Source organism: Melopsittacus undulatus, chromosome 4 (genome assembly GCF_012275295.1).
Source record: "Melopsittacus undulatus isolate bMelUnd1 chromosome 4, bMelUnd1.mat.Z, whole genome shotgun sequence".
Taxonomy (NCBI): Eukaryota; Metazoa; Chordata; class Aves; order Psittaciformes; family Psittaculidae; genus Melopsittacus; species Melopsittacus undulatus.
Window position 1 is genome coordinate 73,630,454 of NC_047530.1, and position 21,295 is coordinate 73,651,748.

The 21,295-nt window shown below is 40.4% G+C and overlaps 2 protein-coding genes across 2 annotated transcripts in view; one reads left to right on the forward strand and one right to left on the reverse strand.

Annotated features, from left to right (window-relative positions):
* Positions 1–5,124, forward strand: part of NEB (nebulin) — a 121,293-nt gene extending 116,169 nt beyond the window's left edge. The window contains exons 128-134 of the mRNA XM_034061660.1: positions 336–428; positions 1,531–1,638; positions 1,941–2,124; positions 2,587–2,679; positions 3,700–3,846; positions 4,129–4,238; positions 4,951–5,124. Coding sequence (XP_033917551.1) covers positions 336–428; positions 1,531–1,638; positions 1,941–2,124; positions 2,587–2,679; positions 3,700–3,846; positions 4,129–4,238; positions 4,951–5,124 — 909 coding nt within the window. The remainder of the gene's footprint in view (positions 1–335; positions 429–1,530; positions 1,639–1,940; positions 2,125–2,586; positions 2,680–3,699; positions 3,847–4,128; positions 4,239–4,950) is intronic.
* A 1,483-nt stretch (positions 5,125–6,607) lies between these two features.
* The window catches only part of RIF1 (replication timing regulatory factor 1), a 34,738-nt gene continuing 20,050 nt past the window's right edge, over positions 6,608–21,295 (reverse strand). The window contains exons 21-35 of the mRNA XM_005153741.3: positions 20,413–20,677; positions 18,584–18,626; positions 18,051–18,253; positions 17,782–17,881; positions 17,275–17,418; positions 16,373–16,515; positions 15,279–15,368; positions 15,143–15,197; positions 11,165–13,864; positions 10,509–10,646; positions 10,160–10,237; positions 9,953–10,068; positions 9,091–9,244; positions 8,694–8,802; positions 6,608–7,850 (exon numbers count right to left, since the gene is read on the reverse strand). Coding sequence (XP_005153798.2) covers positions 7,630–7,850; positions 8,694–8,802; positions 9,091–9,244; positions 9,953–10,068; positions 10,160–10,237; positions 10,509–10,646; positions 11,165–13,864; positions 15,143–15,197; positions 15,279–15,368; positions 16,373–16,515; positions 17,275–17,418; positions 17,782–17,881; positions 18,051–18,253; positions 18,584–18,626; positions 20,413–20,677 — 4,559 coding nt within the window. The 3' untranslated portion in view covers positions 6,608–7,629. The remainder of the gene's footprint in view (positions 7,851–8,693; positions 8,803–9,090; positions 9,245–9,952; positions 10,069–10,159; positions 10,238–10,508; positions 10,647–11,164; positions 13,865–15,142; positions 15,198–15,278; positions 15,369–16,372; positions 16,516–17,274; positions 17,419–17,781; positions 17,882–18,050; positions 18,254–18,583; positions 18,627–20,412; positions 20,678–21,295) is intronic.

Here is a 21,295-nt window from a genome sequence, read left to right on the forward strand (position 1 = left end):
CGGTTACTCCAGAGATGGAGAGAGTCAAACGCAATCAAGAACACATTAGCTCGGTATTGAAAGAAGACAGACAACCACCTTATATTAAAAATAACCACTCTGAACAAAACCTCCACTTCTAACTTAGCCTTATTTTCTCAGTTTTCCTTACTTTTGCCTATTTTTCCCTTTGGTTTTTACCTTTTGCTCTAGCAAGTAACTTTTTTAGATGCTTTATTTCCCAAGATCTTTTCTATCCCTGCAGTGATGAGTATGCTTTAATCAATAACACCATTTACAGAATGAGCTATGACTTACTCCAGTCTGATTTGTGGACACCTTTTTGTACACTGTAGGTTTTGTACAAGGAACATCTGGCAAAAGGAACTCCAACACCAATGACTCCAGAGATGGAGAGGGCTAAACGTAATCAAGAAAACATCAGCTCGGTATGTTCTATTCAGTCAATACATGACAATATTTTTAAAAGTAACATTCCAATCCTTGAAATCCTTACTCAGATTAACAGTGCAGATGTTAATATAACAACCTAGATACCTAGTTTGGAAGTATGAAATAACCATACTGAAATAAAATCCTTTAATGCTTGCTTTTTACTTTCAACAGCAGCTGAGCAAGGCTTTCTGTGTGATTAGCTGCTTTAGCTTGGAGGGTATTTTCAAACAACAGTTGAATTTCAAATAACATACGTTACTTTCAAGTCTTGCAAATATGTTCTGGTTTTACTGTCTTACACTGCATGGCGTATAAAATGATTGCTCTTCAATAACAGTATGCTATGTCAGATTGCTGATGTTCTGTATTAAAACATAACAAATCTGGAAATGGCCTTTAGGCCGTATTATACTAACCTGTTACTTCAGAGGCAAATCCTGAAATACTCCATTGTAAATGTTTATATACATAAGATCATAGGATGGTTTGGACTGGAAGGAACCTTAAAGCTCATATAGTTCCAATCCCCTGCCAGGGCACAGACACCTTCCACTAGACCTTGTTGCTCAAAGCTCCATCCATGGCCTTTAATTTTGTCATGGCTTGATAAAGTCTGTAATAAAGTATCTGCAGATGTGTAAAGAAGTATGATGTGACTGTTGTAACTCTAAAAAAAATAAACCCTACAAACCTAGTAAAAATTGTGGTGTATCAGTGAAAAATGCAGGTCTAATTATGTTGTGTGTTCCATACTGATAACTTTACTGAAGTAAGTGAGATGCAGGTCAAATATATGAAAATAGTAGCTGGACCACTATTACTGCATTATTACCTCTACCTGTTCTTACAAAGTTAAAAAGACAAGGCTCTTTTAATTAAAAAAAAACCCGAATATTTGGCTTCAAGGCCAGAGCTGTCCATGACTCATATAATTATGAAGAATAATTTTGTTTTGTATTCTAATGTTATTCACCAATACAGATCCTGCTGCTTTCCCCTGCCCCTTCTTTGCGAGGTTACTTCAGTACAGCTCATTCCTCATGATGCAGAAGTAGTTTGGTGCCTTGTTCTCACTTCCTTTTTCTCATTTGGCAGGTTCTTTATTCAGACAGTTTCCGAAAACAAGTACAAGGCAAAGCTGCATATGTACTGGATACACCTGAGATGCGGCGTGTGCGAGAGACCCAGAAAAACATCTCTACAGTAAGACCATTTATAGGTGTATTTCTAACTCAGCACATAACCTTGTTTCTGAGACATTCTGAGTTTGGCAGCCTGAGCACAATGTACATATATCAAGCCTAGTTACCCAAGTAGATTAAGTGCTAAAGAGTGACTGCAGGAGAGGGGTGTTTGGGGTTAGGCTCTCTCATTGTTCCTGGACTGGGGAAAACAAAAGTTCTAAACACCAGTGCACCTCTTTACTAGAAATTCACCTGAGATGAGCAGAAATAAAAACTACTCATCTAAGCTACAGAGAACAGACACTTCATTTTAAATTGCAGGTGAAATACCATGAAGAGTTTGAGAAAAGCAAAGGTAGTTTCACACCTGTAGTTACCGACCCCATTACAGAACGTGTGAAGAAGAACATGCAGGACTTCAGTGACATTAGCTACAGGGGCATCCAACGACGAGTAGTGGAAATGGAGCGAAAGCGTGTGGACCAGGATCAAGAGACTCTCACAGGTAAGCAGAACCTAGGTTTTATAACAATTCAGGTACTTCGTTTACACAAAACACAAGTTGACCTGGATGAGTTGTAGCATTTAAGATCAGCTGTACCAATTCAAACTTATTATTAGCTGGAGATAAAGTTTTTATCAGACCATTGCAAAATAGAAACTGTAAATCATCTGTCATCTGCCTGTCCCATTCTGGCCAAATTTATAATGTAATGTTGGATTTCCATCTCTTACTTATGTTTTTGATTTCCATCACCATGCATACTAGAGAAATACCTCACTGATGTAGATTAGTTTTAATTTATTTATTACTTAATCTGTGCTATAGGTTTGAGACTTATGATAACATATACTGCTTGCCCTTTTCTGATATACTTTTACTCCTCTTTGGGACAGATGTGCTGCTCAAGTTCTGAAAGCTGCTTGAGCTACAGCATCTCCTCAGAAGATGCCCTTTTTCTTGCAGGTCTTCGTGTGTGGCGCACTAATCCCGGGTCAGTCTTTGACTATGACCCAGCAGAAGACAATATTCAGTCCAGAAGCTTACACATGATCTCTGGTTTGTTCCATAGGCTGCAGTACTGTTTGTGCAAAATAGGTTTTGTACTTGTGCAAATCCAGCCAGTAAAGCTGACAGCTTGAGTACACTAAAGTACAGGTTCACACTCCACCTGTGCAAGAACACAAGTGTAGTGTTGTGTGCTTAGAGACAAGCTTTCAAATGTTATAGAGGGACATAGTTCTTGTGAGAACTAATGTTAATTAGCAGAGAAATTGTCTATAGCTCCTCCTCACCAGTACACATATATATGTGCTAGCTCTATAAATGCAGCTAGCTGCTTAATATAGCTTATTTCTCAAAAAATATGTTAATCTTATATATAAGTTGATCTAACACAGGCATGGAGAGGGGTGTTTGATCCACAGATAGCATGATACAGTGGCTTACCTGTAACGTGTGCTTCCTTTTTAAATAACTAAAAATACTGTTCCTCAGTTACCTTATGGTTTGTTTAAGCTCCTTTCTTGCTAATTATTTGAAGTGCATCCTGAACAATAGAAACCACAGTCTTGGGCATGGCTCAGTTCTGTCAACTGTGATAAGGAAAGCATGGGATAATTGAAATAAAAATTCTGGAAGTAGCTGCCACTAAAGGGAAGGAGTTGGGAGAAAGAAAAAAAAGAACTCTGAATATTAACAGGGATGTAATTGTGCCTTTCTGAGTAGAACTTCAGCATGTTGCCCATAGAAGACTTTTAGAATGGCAAATACCACTGAGTAACCCTAAAAATACTGTGATTAACTCACACACTCTTTTCCATGAACTTTGTAAAATACACTAACCAATCCTGCTTAGCGTGTTTGGGCCTTTGTCTGTTTTCTACTCTAAGCACAACTTCGGCAACAACAGTGAAGAGCTTTAGGTATTTTTACAGAATATGCATGTGTGTATATACAAAGTAACCTATGTATTATGTGTGTGTGTGTGCATGTACATATTTATACCTGCATGTATTTTTATGTATGCATCTCATAAAATGAAGATGTAAATTTGTTCCCCCTGCTTCCTCCTTGCAGTCCAAGCCCAGCGCCGAAGCCGGGAGCACTCCCGCTCTGCCAGTGCCTTAAGCATCAGTGGAGGTGATGAGAAGTCTGAACCCTCAGATGGCGTGGATCAACATTTATCCTACTACAGCAGCGGGGGCCTCTTTGCCACTACAACAGGTAAGAGAACAAACTTGCCGCTTACTATCCTATGGGGACATGTAGTATCCACGCCATCTGGTGGGGAAATGTTGGACATGGCCTCATGTTGAGTTCCTTTAGCCAGGAAAAAGCATGTAAGTACACCTGCAAAATGTTGAGCTATGGAAACAACTAACAGCTGCAAAATTGTGTTTCAGATTTGATCCAGATAATGACCCACCCATGGTCTTTATTCAGAACAACTCTGACCTTATTGCCAACTGTGTAATAAACAATACAAAATGTATTTTCCTTTTGTAGTGGGCTACAAGCACGCTAAAACCATAGAGTTACCGCAACAACGGTCATCATCAGTTGCTACCCAGCAAACAACAGTATCATCCGTTCCCTCTCACCCATCTACTGCTGGGGTAAGTAACACTATTCGGTTGTATTAAGATACACATTCCCGGCTTACTGCATAAGTTCATACAGGTACCTACCAAAAGCACACAGCCCTGCTGGTCTTCAGGAGCTGATGGTGTGTTCTCCACATCATGATTAGCCATGCTAATCCAAGACCAAGTTGGCCACATGCCTACTCACTGGGCCGAAGCTTGGTACAAACCCCAGTGAAGGTGTAAAGTTATTGGAGTGGGATAGACCCTCCCCTGTTCTTGAACATGTTAAACTAACACTTCTTCCTACTCCCAAGATTGAATCTTGGAGTAGCTATATGACAGTGGGTATGGCATTGTCTCCCCACAAGATCTGCTGGGAGGCAACTTAAAAAGTTATGGCTGGAGCTACCTGGAGCCAGTACCTGCTCAAATACACTACAAACATGTTCAGCCTCAGTGCTGCCAAAACACAGGCTGTAACCCAAGGTACTGTGAGACTTGGGTAATTAAGGTATTTATTTAGCTATTGAGAAATGTTTTGTGATCTGAAGACAGGAGATTTATGCCAGACAGATATTGCCATCAGAAATACTGTTAGAGTACTGAAATAAGTTGAAGCATAACTTGCCCTTAGCCTTCTTTTACATTTTCTCACCAACAACGTTCATCAGTGCTGACAGCAGGGCTATAAACATGTCTCCTTTTTTGCCCCCTTTTCCCCTCCTTTTTTTACACCTGACAGAAGACCTACCGGGCCATGTATGACTATATGGCAGCTGATTCTGATGAGGTTTCCTTCAAAGACGGTGACACAATTGTAAACGTACAATCCATTGATGAAGGCTGGATGTATGGCACTGTCCAGAGAACAGGGAAGACTGGCATGCTGCCAGCCAACTATGTAGAAGCTGTCTAAACCGAACCATATCTTCCCATAAAGCGCCTCAGCATGGCACGGGCACGCTGGCTCTGCTCAAGACGGGAGCCTTAGGAAAGGGTTTGTAACGCTTTCTCCAAAGTGCCTTAATGTCTTCCATGTTGATAGTGCCTTATGAACTGTGTGGGGGAAAAAAGTACCTGCAAAATACTCCTGAAATATCCTTCCAAAACATATTTGAAAATTACCTGTAAGCACAGTACCGGGCATTGCTCAGAAAAGTATTTTTTCCAATGCCAAAAAACCCCAAAACAGCTACATTTCTAAAATATTGCCTGGACCTTTCAAGCACCACACACCATTATGCATTTAACTATGCCAGAACACAGTCCAGCTCAGTGTCTCCAAAGTCTTCCACATGTACTTCATTCATTCTCTATAAAGAATTTTCTTGGGCTATTCTAAAATGTTTGAATTTATTAACTTCTTTTCCACATAAACAATATTTAAACTTAGTATCTCAAACCCACATTTATCTAGGGTTAGGGGGGGAACCAAACCCCAACCTGAAAGCCTCTCCTGCTTGCTGAGCTCTTGTGCATGTGATTTTCATGCATCTGTTCTGGGGTCAAAAGCTGTTATTACTTGTAAATTAGTGCCTAAATAAAGCTAACATTTCTGCAGTGTGCATGCTTTATTCACTCATGCTGTAGAGTGGGAATCAATCTCACAGCAAACTGGCTTTGTTCAGAAAACTACTAAGGGAAAGAAGCCAATGAGGTGGTGAAGGATGCAACAGCCACAAGAGACTGAGTCTCTGGATGAAGCCAGGCAAATCATATCACACCTGAACACAATGGTTATTGGCTTCCTCTACTGAAGCAGTTGGTGCCGGCTGGTTGCCAAGAAAGAAGGAAGTAATAAATCACTGTATACTGTGTCCAGGATAGACTAAAGATTAAGAACAGGTCAGCAGTAGAAGGAACTGCAACATGAACTATGAGGAATTCAGAGTTCAAAGGGAATTCATGGCATGTCATGGCCTACACAGCCAGCTTGAACAGGAAAGGTTCTTCCTTGATGTGGGATTCAGGATTGCCAGCACTGAAGGGAGCCCGTTAGTTAAACAAAGATGTTTGTTAACACCCTTTCAAGATACATTAGGAACATCCTTATCTGTGCAGAGCACTGGGCACTAGAGTTGAACAAGCCTGAGGAGGCAGAGCTGGAACCAAAATAACATTTTCAAGAAAGCAAGAGAAACTGCCGACAACTCATCTCTGGCGCTGTTCATGTCACAGCCCCAAGGCACCTCTTTGTCCCATTTGCTGTATTCAACAGGTGCATGAACAGGGCAAAGAATATTGAGAGTTCTGATGACAAGACACTGACAGGTTCTCAAGGACTTGCTCCTACCTTAAGGCAGCAGTTCAGCTCTCCCAGTTTGTGGATCCAAGGCAATGCTCAGGGAAGGCTAAACACAACGAAGGGAAAAAAACAACAACCCAAACCCACAATGCCATTAACAAGTTTGGGAACTATCTGCTCTTTTATTCGCCAATGTGTAAGTTCTAAAACCAGGTGCAGCAATTCCTTTCAATAAACATTCATTTTGGTAGCTACAGAACACTATATACAAATTAGATTTCCAGAGTAAAAATCGAGAACTCTCTCTGAAGGTCTCTGAGAAGCAGCAATGCATTCCATACAATTAAAACTTGACATCATAAATTATTAACCAACATTTGCTATAAGTCTGTACACAATATACAAAGGTATCTTGTCAAATTTATCCATTTCCAAAGGAAAAAGTCTTCTCTACAGAAGGAGAACTGCTGCAAACAAAGAATATGGGGAAAAGCCTGAGAGTTTTACAAAGTCTCTTGCCTGTAAGGACACATTTCATTATCAGCTTCTTAGTGTGATTCATAAGAAAAATACATGCAAAAAATAGATGTCCCCTGTCTGTCAAATACCAGGCTCCTGGACTGCTGCTGTGGAATTAAGCACATCTTATCTCAATGCAGAATGGTGTGCTGAGAGATTGCTGCTGTCAGGGTTTCAACAGCTTCACAGGAAGCCAACAGGGGCAGCAGGTGAGTGGAGCCAGCAACCTCTTACCAAGTACTACGAGTCTGCAGCAGTAAGAACACTTCAGATTTGAAAAAATAACTACTCTGTTGGTTTGGTTTCACAGTCTTTGCTATTGCACAACTTTGTAGAGTTTTCTTTCACTACCTGAAAGAAATATGCATAGCAATACAATACAATAATAGGGAATAAGCAATCCCGCAAATTACAACAACAACAAAGAAAAAACAAACCCCAAAAAACCCTAAAAGCGAAACAAAACAAAAACCCCACCCCCCAAAAAAAGGAAATAAAAAAGGAAAAAAAAACCCCAACATATTTTTCTGACATAGGTGTTAAAAAATCTTTTATAGTACAAAATACACAGTTTAAGAAATAATTAATCAGTAAGAGAAGAAGGGTTTGGGCAAAACTGTTGTAACAAAAAACTCCGTATTTAGGAATGATAAGCACCTAATCTGAACTTTCATGGGGTGGCGACTTCCAGCGAGACTGCAGATTCTTCATGATACAGTTTGTCATGCCAACAAGTTTTTCTTGCATCTCAAAAAGTTGGCTGCCTGAATAACTGTGAAGGTCTTCAGTGCTCAGCTGAGCAGCAAGTGCATCAATCTGGCTCATCAGATCCGCTGGGGGCTGGTCATTTGTATTCACAACAATGGGCTCAATCAAATCTGAAAAGGAAGGACAGCAGGGCAGGGCAGTCTGCCTGTCTGCATTTAAACTTAGGCAGTTATGTTACAGCTTCTTTTGTACTAAATAAGGTATTCGAGCAGTCTATAAGGTATTTGTCCCACACAAGAGCTTCTGACAGAGGCAGCCCTCAGGACTCCATGCTACCTTGCTTTACCCTTTGTACAATAAAACTAAGGATAGACATGAAAGTATTTGATTCAGATACTGCCAGTGCCAGATGAGTTATCCCAAGGGTCAACTCTGAAATTGGGCAGCTGAGAAGTTACTGATCAGTTCTGTTTTCTAGGTAAACAAATGTTTCAGGTATCTTGTAGGAACCACAAATGTGGGTTCCTCTGAGCTACCAGGCCAAACTCCAAAAATGCATGGGAGAATTCAAATGAAAAGGTAGGCAACCAAATCCAACCTGGGTATCCAGGGAATTAACCCTCTCCTCCTCCACCCCCTCCAGATGAGGCACCACTGAACTACCTCTGCTTCATCTTGCTTGTTTTTGTGCATGCCCAGAAGCATAGCAGTTACTACACCATTAAACAGCTCAGGACAGAACATGCTGGGATTCAGAAACTTAGGTACTTAGACCCCTGCCTAATTTGTTCTTTTCATGCTTATGCAAACTTATTCAGGGAAAACCAGCATCCTTCCCTCAAAATATGTAACAGGCTTTAAAAAGCCATTGACACAGTGTGTCATAAAGTGGCTACCTCAAACACCCATCTAAGGTAATAGTTAAAAAAAAATCAAGTGTTCCCATTAGGAGAATGAAAGCAGCAATACAGCAAAAACATCCCAATCCTAAGCAAAACCCCGGCAATATGTACCTGTTGCAAGTTTTTCTTCATCTACAGAAAGAGATTTATCTTCTACGTTATTCATGGCCTTTTCTGTGTCTTCAAGAACTGCCATTTCCTCAAATCCTCGAGATTTTACCTGAAGAATTTTTTGGAAAGAACAAAAAATGCATTTTCAAGGAAAAAAACCCCAAAGATTATATGGTGGGGCATGTTTTAACCTCATAACAAATACAATCATTATTCCTGTTAATAATATTGTAGCCAGGTCTTCTGTACCTTAAATTCCAAGGTGACTGTGACAGGTAGAGGTTAACTTTTTAAAGTGCTATTTCTAATTGGGGAAAAAGCCCATTATTCCTCATGATGGATGTCAGCAGTACATTAGGCCAATACTGGCTTTTTGGGTACTAAAATGAAACTTTACCTGTTGCTCATGATAGCCTTTCAGAGCTCTTTTAACATTGGAAATTTTCGGAGAGCGGATGGGAAGAGTTTTGATTTCTGATGCTGTCAAAGTACTCAGATCACCCACTGTCTTAATGTTCTTTGCTCGAATAAGCTGCCCCAAACCTCTGGCACTGCAGCAGGGGAGAAGGAAAACATGATTATTATCTGGAATTCAAGCTCTTTCTGCCCGGCATGGTGGGGCAGAAAGGAATCTTATATGAATGCTGGTTCACATGCACATAAGTGAAGGAAAAAACAAGATGCAAATGATGTTCTGGCTGCAGAAGCACACCCTTCTACAGTTTATCCTACATCCATCAGTGACTATCATTCTAAAGCCAACTCGCATTTAACAGGAGTGGAAAGCAAAGGAGCTGAACACACTAGCCACAGCTGTTCTGAGCAGCTCCCACTGCATGTCTGTAGTTTGTCATGATAAGTTACCAAAATTCAGATTGGAACCCAAACTAGCTGAGCACCCAGCCTTTCTGCATTTGAAATGTAGGGTTTTTCCAAAATCTTGCTTCTCCTTCAGGACACAGAAAGCTCCAACTGCTCTGCTGCAGATAATCACTAAAATCAGTCTGCTCTGTCGTGTGGAGAAAGCTCCTGGTGTTTCTGGGCGTGAGCTTTTCATATTCTTACAAAAAAGATGACTTGAATAATTCCAAAACAGTTAAGTCTCTCCCCCACGGAAATAACCTCTCTCCTTTAAAAAAAACCTGGCAAAAAGATTTCTCCAAGTTACCACATTTTGCATCAGAATATTTGGCTTTGTAGGTATGGTAAGCATTCTGTTTCTATTAAACTGTCATCTTCAAAAGCAACAATCCATTTACCATATGTTTGATGTAATCTGAGGTAAAATTACATCCACTGGTGCTTTGCAGCCAACTAAGGCAGGATACATGCATTCCATGGGGCCAGGCAGTGACTCCTTCGTCATTTCTGTGATCTTGAATAATACAGAAAAATTATTAAATTGGCTATCACACAACTGAATATGGGAAAAAATAGAAGAATACATGAACCAAAGCACATCTTACTAAACACTTCTTTGAGCTCTTAAATTTAGGGTTACGAGATCCTGGGGACAGAAATCCTTTGGTTGGAGTGGTAATATGCTGGATAGAAAAAGAGGAAAAAATATCTCTCAGGATCGCAGGAATTCAGTTAATTGTAAGATCCTAGCTATCTAGACCTCAGAGTGCACTTGTCTTCAGAGAGTAACAGAAAGAATCATGCTAAACCAGTTACAGCTAAACCTTGTATCAGCAAGGTTTCTTACCCATACTGATTCCCTGCTCTTACAATTGTAACACACACTAAGGCAACATTACCAATGACAAACAAGAACTGTGAGTACCTGTGATATACAGGAGTAACAGAATTTACCTTGACCTGAATATTAGATAAAATTTTAAGACTTCGGGAAGATGGTGAAGAATGGGATCTAATGACAGGGCTTCTTCTATCTATGTCATCTGCCAGTCCTTCTTGATAAATTGGATTTGCAAAAGAGACTCGACGAATCTGTTTTTAGAAAAGAGAAGTAGTTTTTATAGCATGGACACAAACCATAACACTCTGGGGAAGTCAGTCTGAGGAGACAGAACAGCTCCATTTAAAATAAGTCATTAACACTCTCGAATGACACAGATAGTGTTTCAGTGAGGACAGGAAGTGTGGCTTCCTCACTGCTGAAAGGAGCAGCACATGCATTTTGCCAAGCTGCTCAAACCGTGGTGGCAAGACCCTGATTACAGCAGCTCTGCAGTGATGTGTTGCACTGCAGCCCAGGCAGCAGCCCAGACCTGGGCTCTGTTTTGAAAATAAAACTCCTCACCCTGAGCCCTGTAATGACACAAGCCTGTCAGGGCTTGCACGTTCCAAAAAGAAATCTCTACGTCTTCAGTGTAACATCATTTACAACAAAAAATACAGTCAATAATTCAATGTATTGGAAACTCATTACACTCAGGTACTGTTACACGTCCTGATTATGAACCGAATGAATTGCAAGCATCACATCATGAATCACACCATAGTACCTTATTAGGGGATGACAGGGAATCATCATCTTGATTTCTTTTTACACCTCTCTTTAAAATACTTGTGGACGGAGAAGCTGAAGGAGACCACATGCAGCGTGCTTGCACACCATTAGGGCTTTCATTAACTACCACTAAAGAATCATCATCTTGTGGCTTCTGAGGTGAATCCACGATGTTATTTTCTACTGCATCTCCTTTATCCAAGACCATATTTTCAGGCACTGTAATTTCAGTTTCCTCTAATTCCTCCTTTATCTCTTTATCTTGATTAATACACATTTCTCCTACAGTATTCTCATCTGCTTCTTTATCACCACAACTGCTTTCTTGCTCATTCATCTGTTTTTGATCAGGCTTGCTAACAACTACTGCCTCAGGTATCTCCTCCAGCTGTTCATTCAGACCAGTTTCTTCCTCTTCTGTAGCTACTGGTTCTTCATTTTGATTCTCTGCAACCAGACTGCTTCCACCAGGCTCTTCTGGCACACACTTGGACAGACACTGTTCAGTTTGGCCATCCTCATCAGCAAGTTCTTCCGTTTCTACTACAGGGTCAGTGATTTCACCTGCTACACATACTGGATTTTCTAGATCCTCCTCCAGTACAGAGCTCTTTCCTTCCAGGTTATCCTCAGATGATCCCTTTCTTTCCAAGTTAAAGGCACTAGGTTCCTTAGGAGGATGCAGTGGAGTGCTCATTGCACAAGGTGCCATGGACAAGCTCTTGTCCAAATGTGAATTACTGGACACCTCTGATGTATTGCCAGGCGTCTGAACTGGGGTGATTTGTGGCTCACTTGGTTCATGAGTGTTCTTATTTTTTAATTCAGTCAGCGACAATACATCTTCCTTTAACTTTTTATAACAGCAGCTACAGCTCTTTGGTTTTTTCAGCCTTTTGCTTCTTTTGTGGTGACACTCGGGTATTTGTGAAAAGGAAAGATCACCACCTGAAGTATTTGGTGTGGATACACATTCAGACAGAACGGTTGCATTACAGTCCTCTACAGTTGTTTGTTTCACGATATCTTTGCCTTTCTCTACTGCTTTCAGATCTGGATCAGCTACACACAGGTTGGTGACCGATTCCATCAGTGTGTACCTCTTGTTCTGTTCCACACTCTTGTCCTGCACACCAGATGAATCCTTTGAGATGGCAGATTCCACAACTTTGCTAGCATCTGTGGAAGTCACTTGGGTCTTTGGGTCACATGGTTCAGACATCAGTGCAGGATCTGTGCTGACTTCACAGCTCAGCTCCCCTTTGCTTGCTTCCAACAGATCCTTTGTTTCATTTCTTTGGGAAGACACCTCATGGCTATGGCTTCCTGGCTGTAGATCTTTTAATTTACCTTCAAGAAAATCACTTCTATTTTTCACTTTGGCAGATCTTTTCTTCCTCATGCTTTCTTCCTTGGCCTCAGAGCCACCAGACTCCGAATTTTCTATGCTGGAAAGCAATCCTTGTGAAGCTCTTCTTGTGTGGTATCGTGGGCGTTCCAACTTCTGACCTGCTGTACTTGAGATACAGTCTTGACTTTCTGTGTCTGTCTTCAAGTTCTCTTCTGATCTCCTAGCAGTCTTGTCCACTTCCTCATCAGGACCTGCTGAACCAGGAGACTCCTCTGAGCTGCAGTCCTCTGCAGTTCTCTCAGGTAAGTTGCTTTCCTTATTCTTATTTTCTGTAGCTTTCCCAGAAACTGCTTTCTGCTTTTGGGATAAATCATCTTTAGCCTGTGGCACCTTCTTTTGCCCAGATTTTTCATTGTCTTTCCATCTGTCTCTCTTTTGGTGGCCATCTTCCTTATCTTGACTACCTGCTGTACCTTCTACAGTTTCTGATCGCCGTCTTGAAGAACGTCTTAGGGTTTTCTGACTAGAAGACACATGAGCCTGACTGTCATCGCCTGTGACCTGGTCGGATGACGCAGTCATCTCTGGGGGTGTATTTTCTTTAGAATCTGTATCTAATGCCTGTGTCTTTTCTGTTTCTGCTATCAAATCCTCAGCTTTTTTAATTTCTAGTTCTGTAGAATGAAGAACTTGGGACTGAGCAAGAAGACTGCGTTCCACATCTTCTACTGCAGAAGACAGATTACTTTTTGTACTTTTTGAAGCAGAAGACTCTTGTATGCTTTTCTCTTGTTCTGACCTGATTAATGACTTGGACTGCTTATTCCCCTGGTGATCCATTTTACTCTGTCTGCGAGTCAGCCTTCGTATTGCAGTAAATATTTGTTCACTTTTTGTAGGCTTTTTATTTTCTTCTCCAGATTTTTCCAGTTTAGCACTAGTCTTTTCCTGTTTACCTGCCACAGAAGCACCTCTGGATGTCTCTGATACATCACCCAATGCTGAAAGGCTGAAGGGTCTCTTCTCTGAACTATCAAATTTCTCCAAGGTAACAAAAGACTGTCGTCGGCTTGCAGGCTGTGGTGTTCCAGAAATTATGTCACTTGAGGTTGAACTGTTGCTGACATTTGAAGTATTTTCATTCCCTGATAACAGCTCCGTCGAAGCTGTTTCCACAGTACTTCCTTCTGATCCCTCTCCAGCTGATGGCTCCTCCAGAATCATCCCACTTGTTTCCCTTCCTGATTCTTCCCCACTGTTAACTTGTGACTTGTTCACACAGGCAGCATTCTCAAGAGGATTATCTGATTTGTTGGTGCATCCTTCACTCTTTGCATTTTCTTCCTGTCCCAAAAATACAAACAGCAAATATTGTAGTTTGGCTATGGATAAAACATTTAAAAACTGTCCTGGTGGGATAGAAAACAACACAGCCAAAGGGGATTCCAAGCCACCCTTCTTTCCAATTATTTTGTTATCTGTCCTTCAGTAGTTATGAAAGATAAAGATTGTGGTTCGTTGTTTTTTTTTTTTAAAGCTATTTAATCCTAAAACATGAAGAACTGCAAAACCGTTTTACGTAGGTTTTGCCAGATACTAACAAACCTACTATTCAAACAGGTTTTATGAAAATTCTGCTGTAGTTACCTACTGTGTGTTTGGAACTGTAGCTGCTTAAAGACAACTCCTCTCCTAATGGGGATTAACAGAATCATAGAATAGTTAGGGTTGGAAAGGACCTTAAGATCATCTAGTTCCAACCCCCCTGCAACTTACGATTTCCAATATCTACTATTTAATCCTCTTGAGGCCCTTACAGTTTCATGCAAAAGAAGTTCAAAAGGTGGAAACTTAGCAAAGCTGTTCAAAGCGTGGTCTGCTAGAGTAACATAGAAATTAAGACTTCTAACAGTGAAAACAGTTCCAGAAAATCATCATGCATACCAAAACCCATCCACTAGGAAAAGAAGTGTTATGGAAGAGAAAGCAACAGTGCTGTGATTACTGAATCATAAGACAATACAGCACTGGAGCAAGTCCTGTGCTGTAGCTCTGGGGTATTTCACCCCACTAAAACATTAGTCAGTGGTAGCACATAGACATGACTGACCGTAGTCCCTACAATATCTGTAGGTGTGTAACGTAAATACATCCACACTAAATCTAATTATATAAATCCTCACGTTTTGAAATGAAGTCAAAATGTATAATGATTGGCCCCTTCTGAATTAAATTATACAAAGCAGAACACAGCACAAAGAACCCTGATAACAGTACTGAATTCTCATCTGGTGATGAGAATGAAATACAAACCACTATCAGTGTATTCCACAGTCACAGACTCTGTCAGTATCATTTGGGCATGGAAAAAATAGCAGATGCCAGAGAAAGAGAAGATACTCTTACATGTTAAGCAATACAGAGAAAGGAAATGATTCCTGTGAGCTAATACATTTGAGAGTACTTCTTGTTTGAAGAGTTTCCAAATCAATCTTAAAACCATATAATGGCCAATAGTAAAAAACTTATGCCATTACTTACAGAGCTACTAATACGAAGAGAACATCACCAGTATGGTTATTATTCTGGTATCTTAATTACTGTAAGGCAATGAGAAATTACCTGAGACTTGGTTTTAATATCTTCTTTTGCATTTTCTATTAAAGATGATTTTTCCCTGAAATAGAAGTTACTTGAATTAGAAGTGTTGCAGAAAGCGGGGACACCTTCAATGTACACACTGGTCCCCTTTACTTACAAAGAATCTTCCTGGCTCTGAGTATACTGAGAAAATAAGGTACTATCTTGTGATGCATCCAAATTGTTGTACATAACAGGAATACCAACTCTGAAACAAAACCAGAAACGGGAAGTCAGACTCTTTTACTGGAAAACTAAAAGGAGGGCAGGCTAGTGCAACACATTCATGACAAGAGAGCAAATGCTTGTATGAGGTGGACTGAATGTCCAAACCCTAAAGACCACTTGAACAGCAACATGCATCCCAGTAGGGGATGCTGCACAAAGAGCAATGGAATGTATGTGAAATGTCCGGAGGCACTGCAGCTGCATGCTCCACTCTCTGGTTCAGGCAGGAAAGATGCAATATTGCAACTGGCTTACACAACCTCACACCTCAACTGGCACAGCAAAATGCAAAGCAGAACCAGCGCATTATTTATCTCCTTATTTCCAGACTGCTCTTGTCAGTTGCATTAATTTTTTTTCCACTTTGAACACGCTTTTGGAGAAAAAAGGTGTGGTTGGGATCGCACTCCGCAAAGAACTGATCCACATAGAGAATCTAACCAACTTCCTGTCAAGCACCACTGTACATAAATTTTGCTTACCCTGTTTTTTTGCTGCCTGAAAATACTCTGGGTATTATTTTCTTGCATTAAAAAAAAGATAATTCTAAACATTCCCTTGCAATTAAGATGAGTCTTGGCAATATCCTAATTTGAGATAATGCTGCTGTCGTAAGTTCATCTCTTCAATTTTAGAAGTCTTTCTTTCAGGTAAGGTAAAAAACTTTTAATTTCAATGATGTAAGAAAAATTACATCTTCCTTTTTACATGGCAGAAGTTGTGACATAAAAATGCAAACTCAAAATTATCAAACTCCTAACAATTAACAGAGTATACTTAATAAAAATAGTCACTACAGATCAAAGAGTAATGTGGTTGCTTTAAAATAGTAAAGCAAAGAACTTTGTTAGCTTTAAACTTTGCATGAAAGAGCAAGATTTAATTGCCTATAGTAGTCTGATACAACAACTGAAATTCTGTCAATCTGACATAGTCAGTGCAATGATATTCCACATTAAGTTTACAACAGAGTAAGTCACAGACCTCTTTGACCTAAGCACTTCTTTTTGATGTTCTGTCAGTACTCTTGCTTTTGTTTCTGGAGGAATATACACAAAATCAGTGGATTTCTCCTCTTCCAGAAGTATCTCACTCTTAGCCTTCAAAGATGAAAATTCTAGTTTCAACTACAGAAAAGAAAAAAAAATAGAAAAAAAACAGAGGAACTGGAAGTGTTTTTCTACTTCAGGTACAGTCATCCTAAACAGAATAGTTCTTAAATAAACCACTGATCTTTCAGTGGCTATATAATATATATACACATAACATAAAAACATTAACTGACACAAATCCCTCATTAGGTGATGATTTTCTTCATCAATGAGTTTTTGCCTCCCAATATTACTACTAGGAGAGATCCTGCAGCCTCTCCTCCATGCCTGTAAGCAAGCTCCTGCACTTTGACATCTTGAAGTTCAAAGCCTGTAAGAGGGGAACATACCTCAATGCTCCTGGGGAATATTATTTACTACTGTTTACTAAGTCAGCCATTCCTTAGGAATACAATAACCTATGCTCTCTAGTGTGTGTGACCAATTCAGAGCATGCAAGCACAGGTCTACCAGAACCAAGACCCACCTCAGGACCTGAATTCAGTCACAATTGCACCCAGACCCAGGGGTGAACTTTGTATGTGGTTGCCACTTCCCCCATCCCTCAAGCAGCCCTCCATGAGACCTCCTTAAAACTCAGCAATCTGTAAGCTCAGCGGAGAATTTTAGCAGGAATGCTTAACTGAAGTGTGCTATACAGCATAAGTTTGACAGAAAAATGTTTCATCGTCCCAGAAGCCATTAGTTTCTACTGAACACCTACAGCAACACACAGGATGTTCTACTACAGAACAGAATGGATTTGACTCTCACACCCATCTGCAGACATCTCACCTTTGCAGATGTCTCTTGCCCATTACTAGACTTGTCTTGTACTTCGTCTTTTTGTTCACTCATATGTGCCAGTATAGAACCTCGGTTTTGACCCAAGTTTACTTCCATTCCACTTATCTTTGCATCCAGCTGTGAATTTTCCATCTGTTCAAAGAAAAGTACACTGAAGGCATTGTATGGAGACACCTCAAGCTCACAAACCCCTCCTGAGATGTATTAATTTCTTCAACTAAACCATCCCACACTCCCATTTTCCTCTAAATTACATAGAGGACAACTTAAAAAACGTCAAGCAAGCTAGCAGAGCCCCCAGTTTAAAATGCATAAACTGTTATGGACCAGCTCAGTCTTCTGGCAGTGCTTACACTGAGTAGCTTCTCATTCTAAACACGCAGCAAGTGTAGGCCAGTCACAGAAAAAATCAAAACTGACTGTGCCACTACCTTCTAAATGATCCCCTGGAGTTATACACAACGAAGCAACCAATGGCGTCAACGAAATATTTACCGCATCAGAGAATGGGCCACTGTATTCTTCGGCTCCCTCAATGCTTTCAAGACCAGGTAGCAGGAGTGGAATTTTCTTTTTGGCTTGGTTTAACACAGATCTGTTCAAAAGAAAAGAACTTTAAACTTACAGAGGGATGGGGGAACAAGACCAGCAGGTATCCCAGCTTGCATGAAAAGCAGAATACAAATGGTGGCTACAGCCACACAAAGTCATTTGTACATAACCTGAGATGTGTTCCTTTAAAAACAAAATACTCCGTCTCTTACTTTAACTCTTCAGGATACTCCAATGCTGTAGTCTTGGCGAATGTTGCATTCCAGAACTGGGCACACTGGTTGCGGATCTGTTTGCTCTTATGCTGAAATGCTACACAGAGCAACGGTGAAATCTGCTCCAGCAGTTTGCTATCGTAAGACCCAGTGCAGTGAGACTGTAAAGACTGAATAACCTCGGCCAGGAGTTTTTCCAGCTGAGGGAGAGAAGAAACAATAGGGTGTTTTATTTAATTCATTTTTTCCACATATTCACTATTTAAAAGTTTAAAATGTTATTTAAAAATCATTATCCCATAGAATAGTATGGCCTGAAGAATAAAGTTTAAACAGCAGAGCACACAAAGTCTGAACCAGTGAGTTTAGTGGTCCTCCCCTCAGCTACATTTTTAGGAAAAAAAATAAATTAAATTAAATCTCTGCCTTCAGTGTATTTTTAATTTTTTGCTTAGAATACAGAAGCAATGGCAAAACTCGTGTCACTCGTTTTCCCAAAAGAATCCCAGCTATTTCTCCAGCAAATTTACCTTGTTGTTAAGATTACTGTATACTTTAGATACATCAGCAAACCTGCCAAAACAGAAACAATAAAGTTTAGATTTTGCCATCTCACTTATCCCAAAAGAATTAAACACATCATGCACTCAAGCACTGCACACTGGTTTTACTGTACAACCCGATGCAATAATGTTGTGAAACTACGCTCCCACTGGATGATTAAAACGTCTCCTGATGTGGATAGTTTCAAGAAACTCCCTTTAACCCTCCTGACACTTAGATGTTAACTTTACGAGAAATCAGTGGTAAGACAGCAGTAATTGGTACAAACTTCAGATTAAAAGTTTTCTTATGAAGTGACTTCTAACTGCCTTCTGCTCTGACCCCTCTCCCCAGACTTCCCAGGCCCCATAAACATAGAATAGAATCATAGAATCAACCAGTTTGGAAAAGACCTTTAAGATCTTCAAGTCCAACCGTTCCCCAGCACTGCCAAGTACTGCCTAAATGAAGTCATTTCACATAAATAAATTCCTGGATACACCATCCTGAAAAATGTGAGAAAACTGCATTTAGCAGTTCAGTTTATAAACCTGTGGTCTCAAACCTGAAGAGGTCCCCAGACTTGTATTGCTTGGATATGCCTTCCTTCAACATTATACCTCCAGCGCTTACTTCTCCCTTTTAATGATAATTCTAAGACAATGCTCAAACCAAAGCAGATGAGATGGGAGATGGAGAGAGGTGGTGTTCAGCTGAACCTGACATAGGAACAAGCAGGGTCTTGCCTATGAGACAAGAAACTCCTGATGAAGTTTAGGTTAGAGGTGGCAGCCCTACTTCAAGTTTCAGTAAAAGTTTCAGTGAAACTCGTACAGGCTGACTGGCAGCATCCCATACTATCCTATTCCATCCTCTCATCCCAAACCCCCAGAAGCTGCACTCTTCCTTATCTCAAGCAAAGTGTACAACTCTTGCATCAACAGATCAGAGACAAGCCTCTGCCAGCCCCTTCCCACCAAGCCCCCAGTAATTTCATCATGTCCTGGGAGGAAAAGTCTGTAACAATTAAAAAAACAAAGCCACATGAGAAGAGCGAAGAGCAAAGGAACATTTCTCAGTACTTCCCTCTGCTTAAAAACTTCCAGGATTTTAGTGTGCATCAACTAATTATGATTTCTACATTTCCTACAAAACATTACACAGTTCCTGCCCACTAGAAAATACATCATTGTTAATAAGTATCTTCACTGCAGTGAAAATAAAAAGCAGGCAGAAACCAGCACTTCGGTCATGCAGAGATGACAACAGATCAACTCTGAAGAGACTGCAGTTTTACCAATCAGACTTCCAGAAAGCCTTTAAGTTTCCTTTTGTGTACAGCTAGGTAGGTTTGGGTTTGTTCCTGAAGACAAGCATTACAAAGGAGGCTGCTGCTCAGGGATGGGGGGGTTGAACCCCACTGAATTCAGTGGCAAGCAGGGCTGTGCTGTGGGCTGCAATACGACATGCTGCCTCACACAGGTCAGGCTGCCCGCCCCTTTGCTCAGCCCCAGCACCCTGTGTTTACACAGCAATTGTAGGAAACGGGGAGCTCTTATCAACTACCTGGCAGACCCATCCTTTCTGTGGTGTGTGGATGCACTACGAAACCTGTACCTACCAGCTGGGCTGAACCTAGTGACAGACATGGTGCTCTCAAAGGTGAGACTCAGCAAGAGCTGAATTAGTGCCAATGCCCTGAAACCCTGTGAGCTATATTTATTCAGATACATGGCTTGCCACAGACCACAGGAAATTTCACCAATACGCAGCAACACAATGAATCCAGACTTCCACCCGTTCTTAAAATACTCACTTTGTTCTTTCATAAAACACTGCCATAGGTTTTGAAAAAATTGCAAACATAGTCCCAATCACTGAAGGCAATGAAACGTGGCTGATGATGTTGTGAAGAACAGCAATAATTGAAGGACCGACAGAGACCAATGTTTCTGAACAGATTTCTTTGGAACTGAACACATGGAAAGAGTTTAGTAACATCACCAGGAGTTTAAACAGAGAGGCAAGCTTTCCAAGGGGCTCCTTTTTCTTCTTAGACCAATCTGTAGTTGTCTGTGGAGCTAACATAAAAAGTTTTAAAACTTAGGGTTTTCTATGTAACAACATGAATTACAACAAAAGACATCTGAACTTTCAGTCTACGTGAGAAACTGAACTCTGCTTCCCAAACTATACCTACATACAATTTAAAACCAGGCCTAAAATTAGACATACATTTCTTACTGCATCATTTTATAATCCCACTATAGATATGAGTCCTATTCCTCTTATTTCTACTTCTGCTTGGTCAGATAAATGACAATGCTTTTAAGTGTCTTTAATGCCTACTCGCAAAGAGACAGCAACCACCCCACAGATACCAGCTGGTACAAAAATTCTGGGACAGGGGAAGAGGAGGGAGGTGGAAGTATCAAGTTTTAGTAGCTTATTCATTTGTAAGTGTGGGCTTCAATCGTAGTTTTCCTCATCAGCACTTCCTATTAAGTAATTTAATTCTTTCAGCAGTCCAACACAATGTCTTATTATTTTAACAAATTCATATGGGGCAGAGAAATTATCAATAATTTGAGTTTTATTCTGAATTACATTATTTTGTAAATAATTTCTTCAGCTTTAGTAGTTGTAAATGGGAGTAAGGAACAAAACAACACTTCACATACAGTGACCTTTTGTCTTCT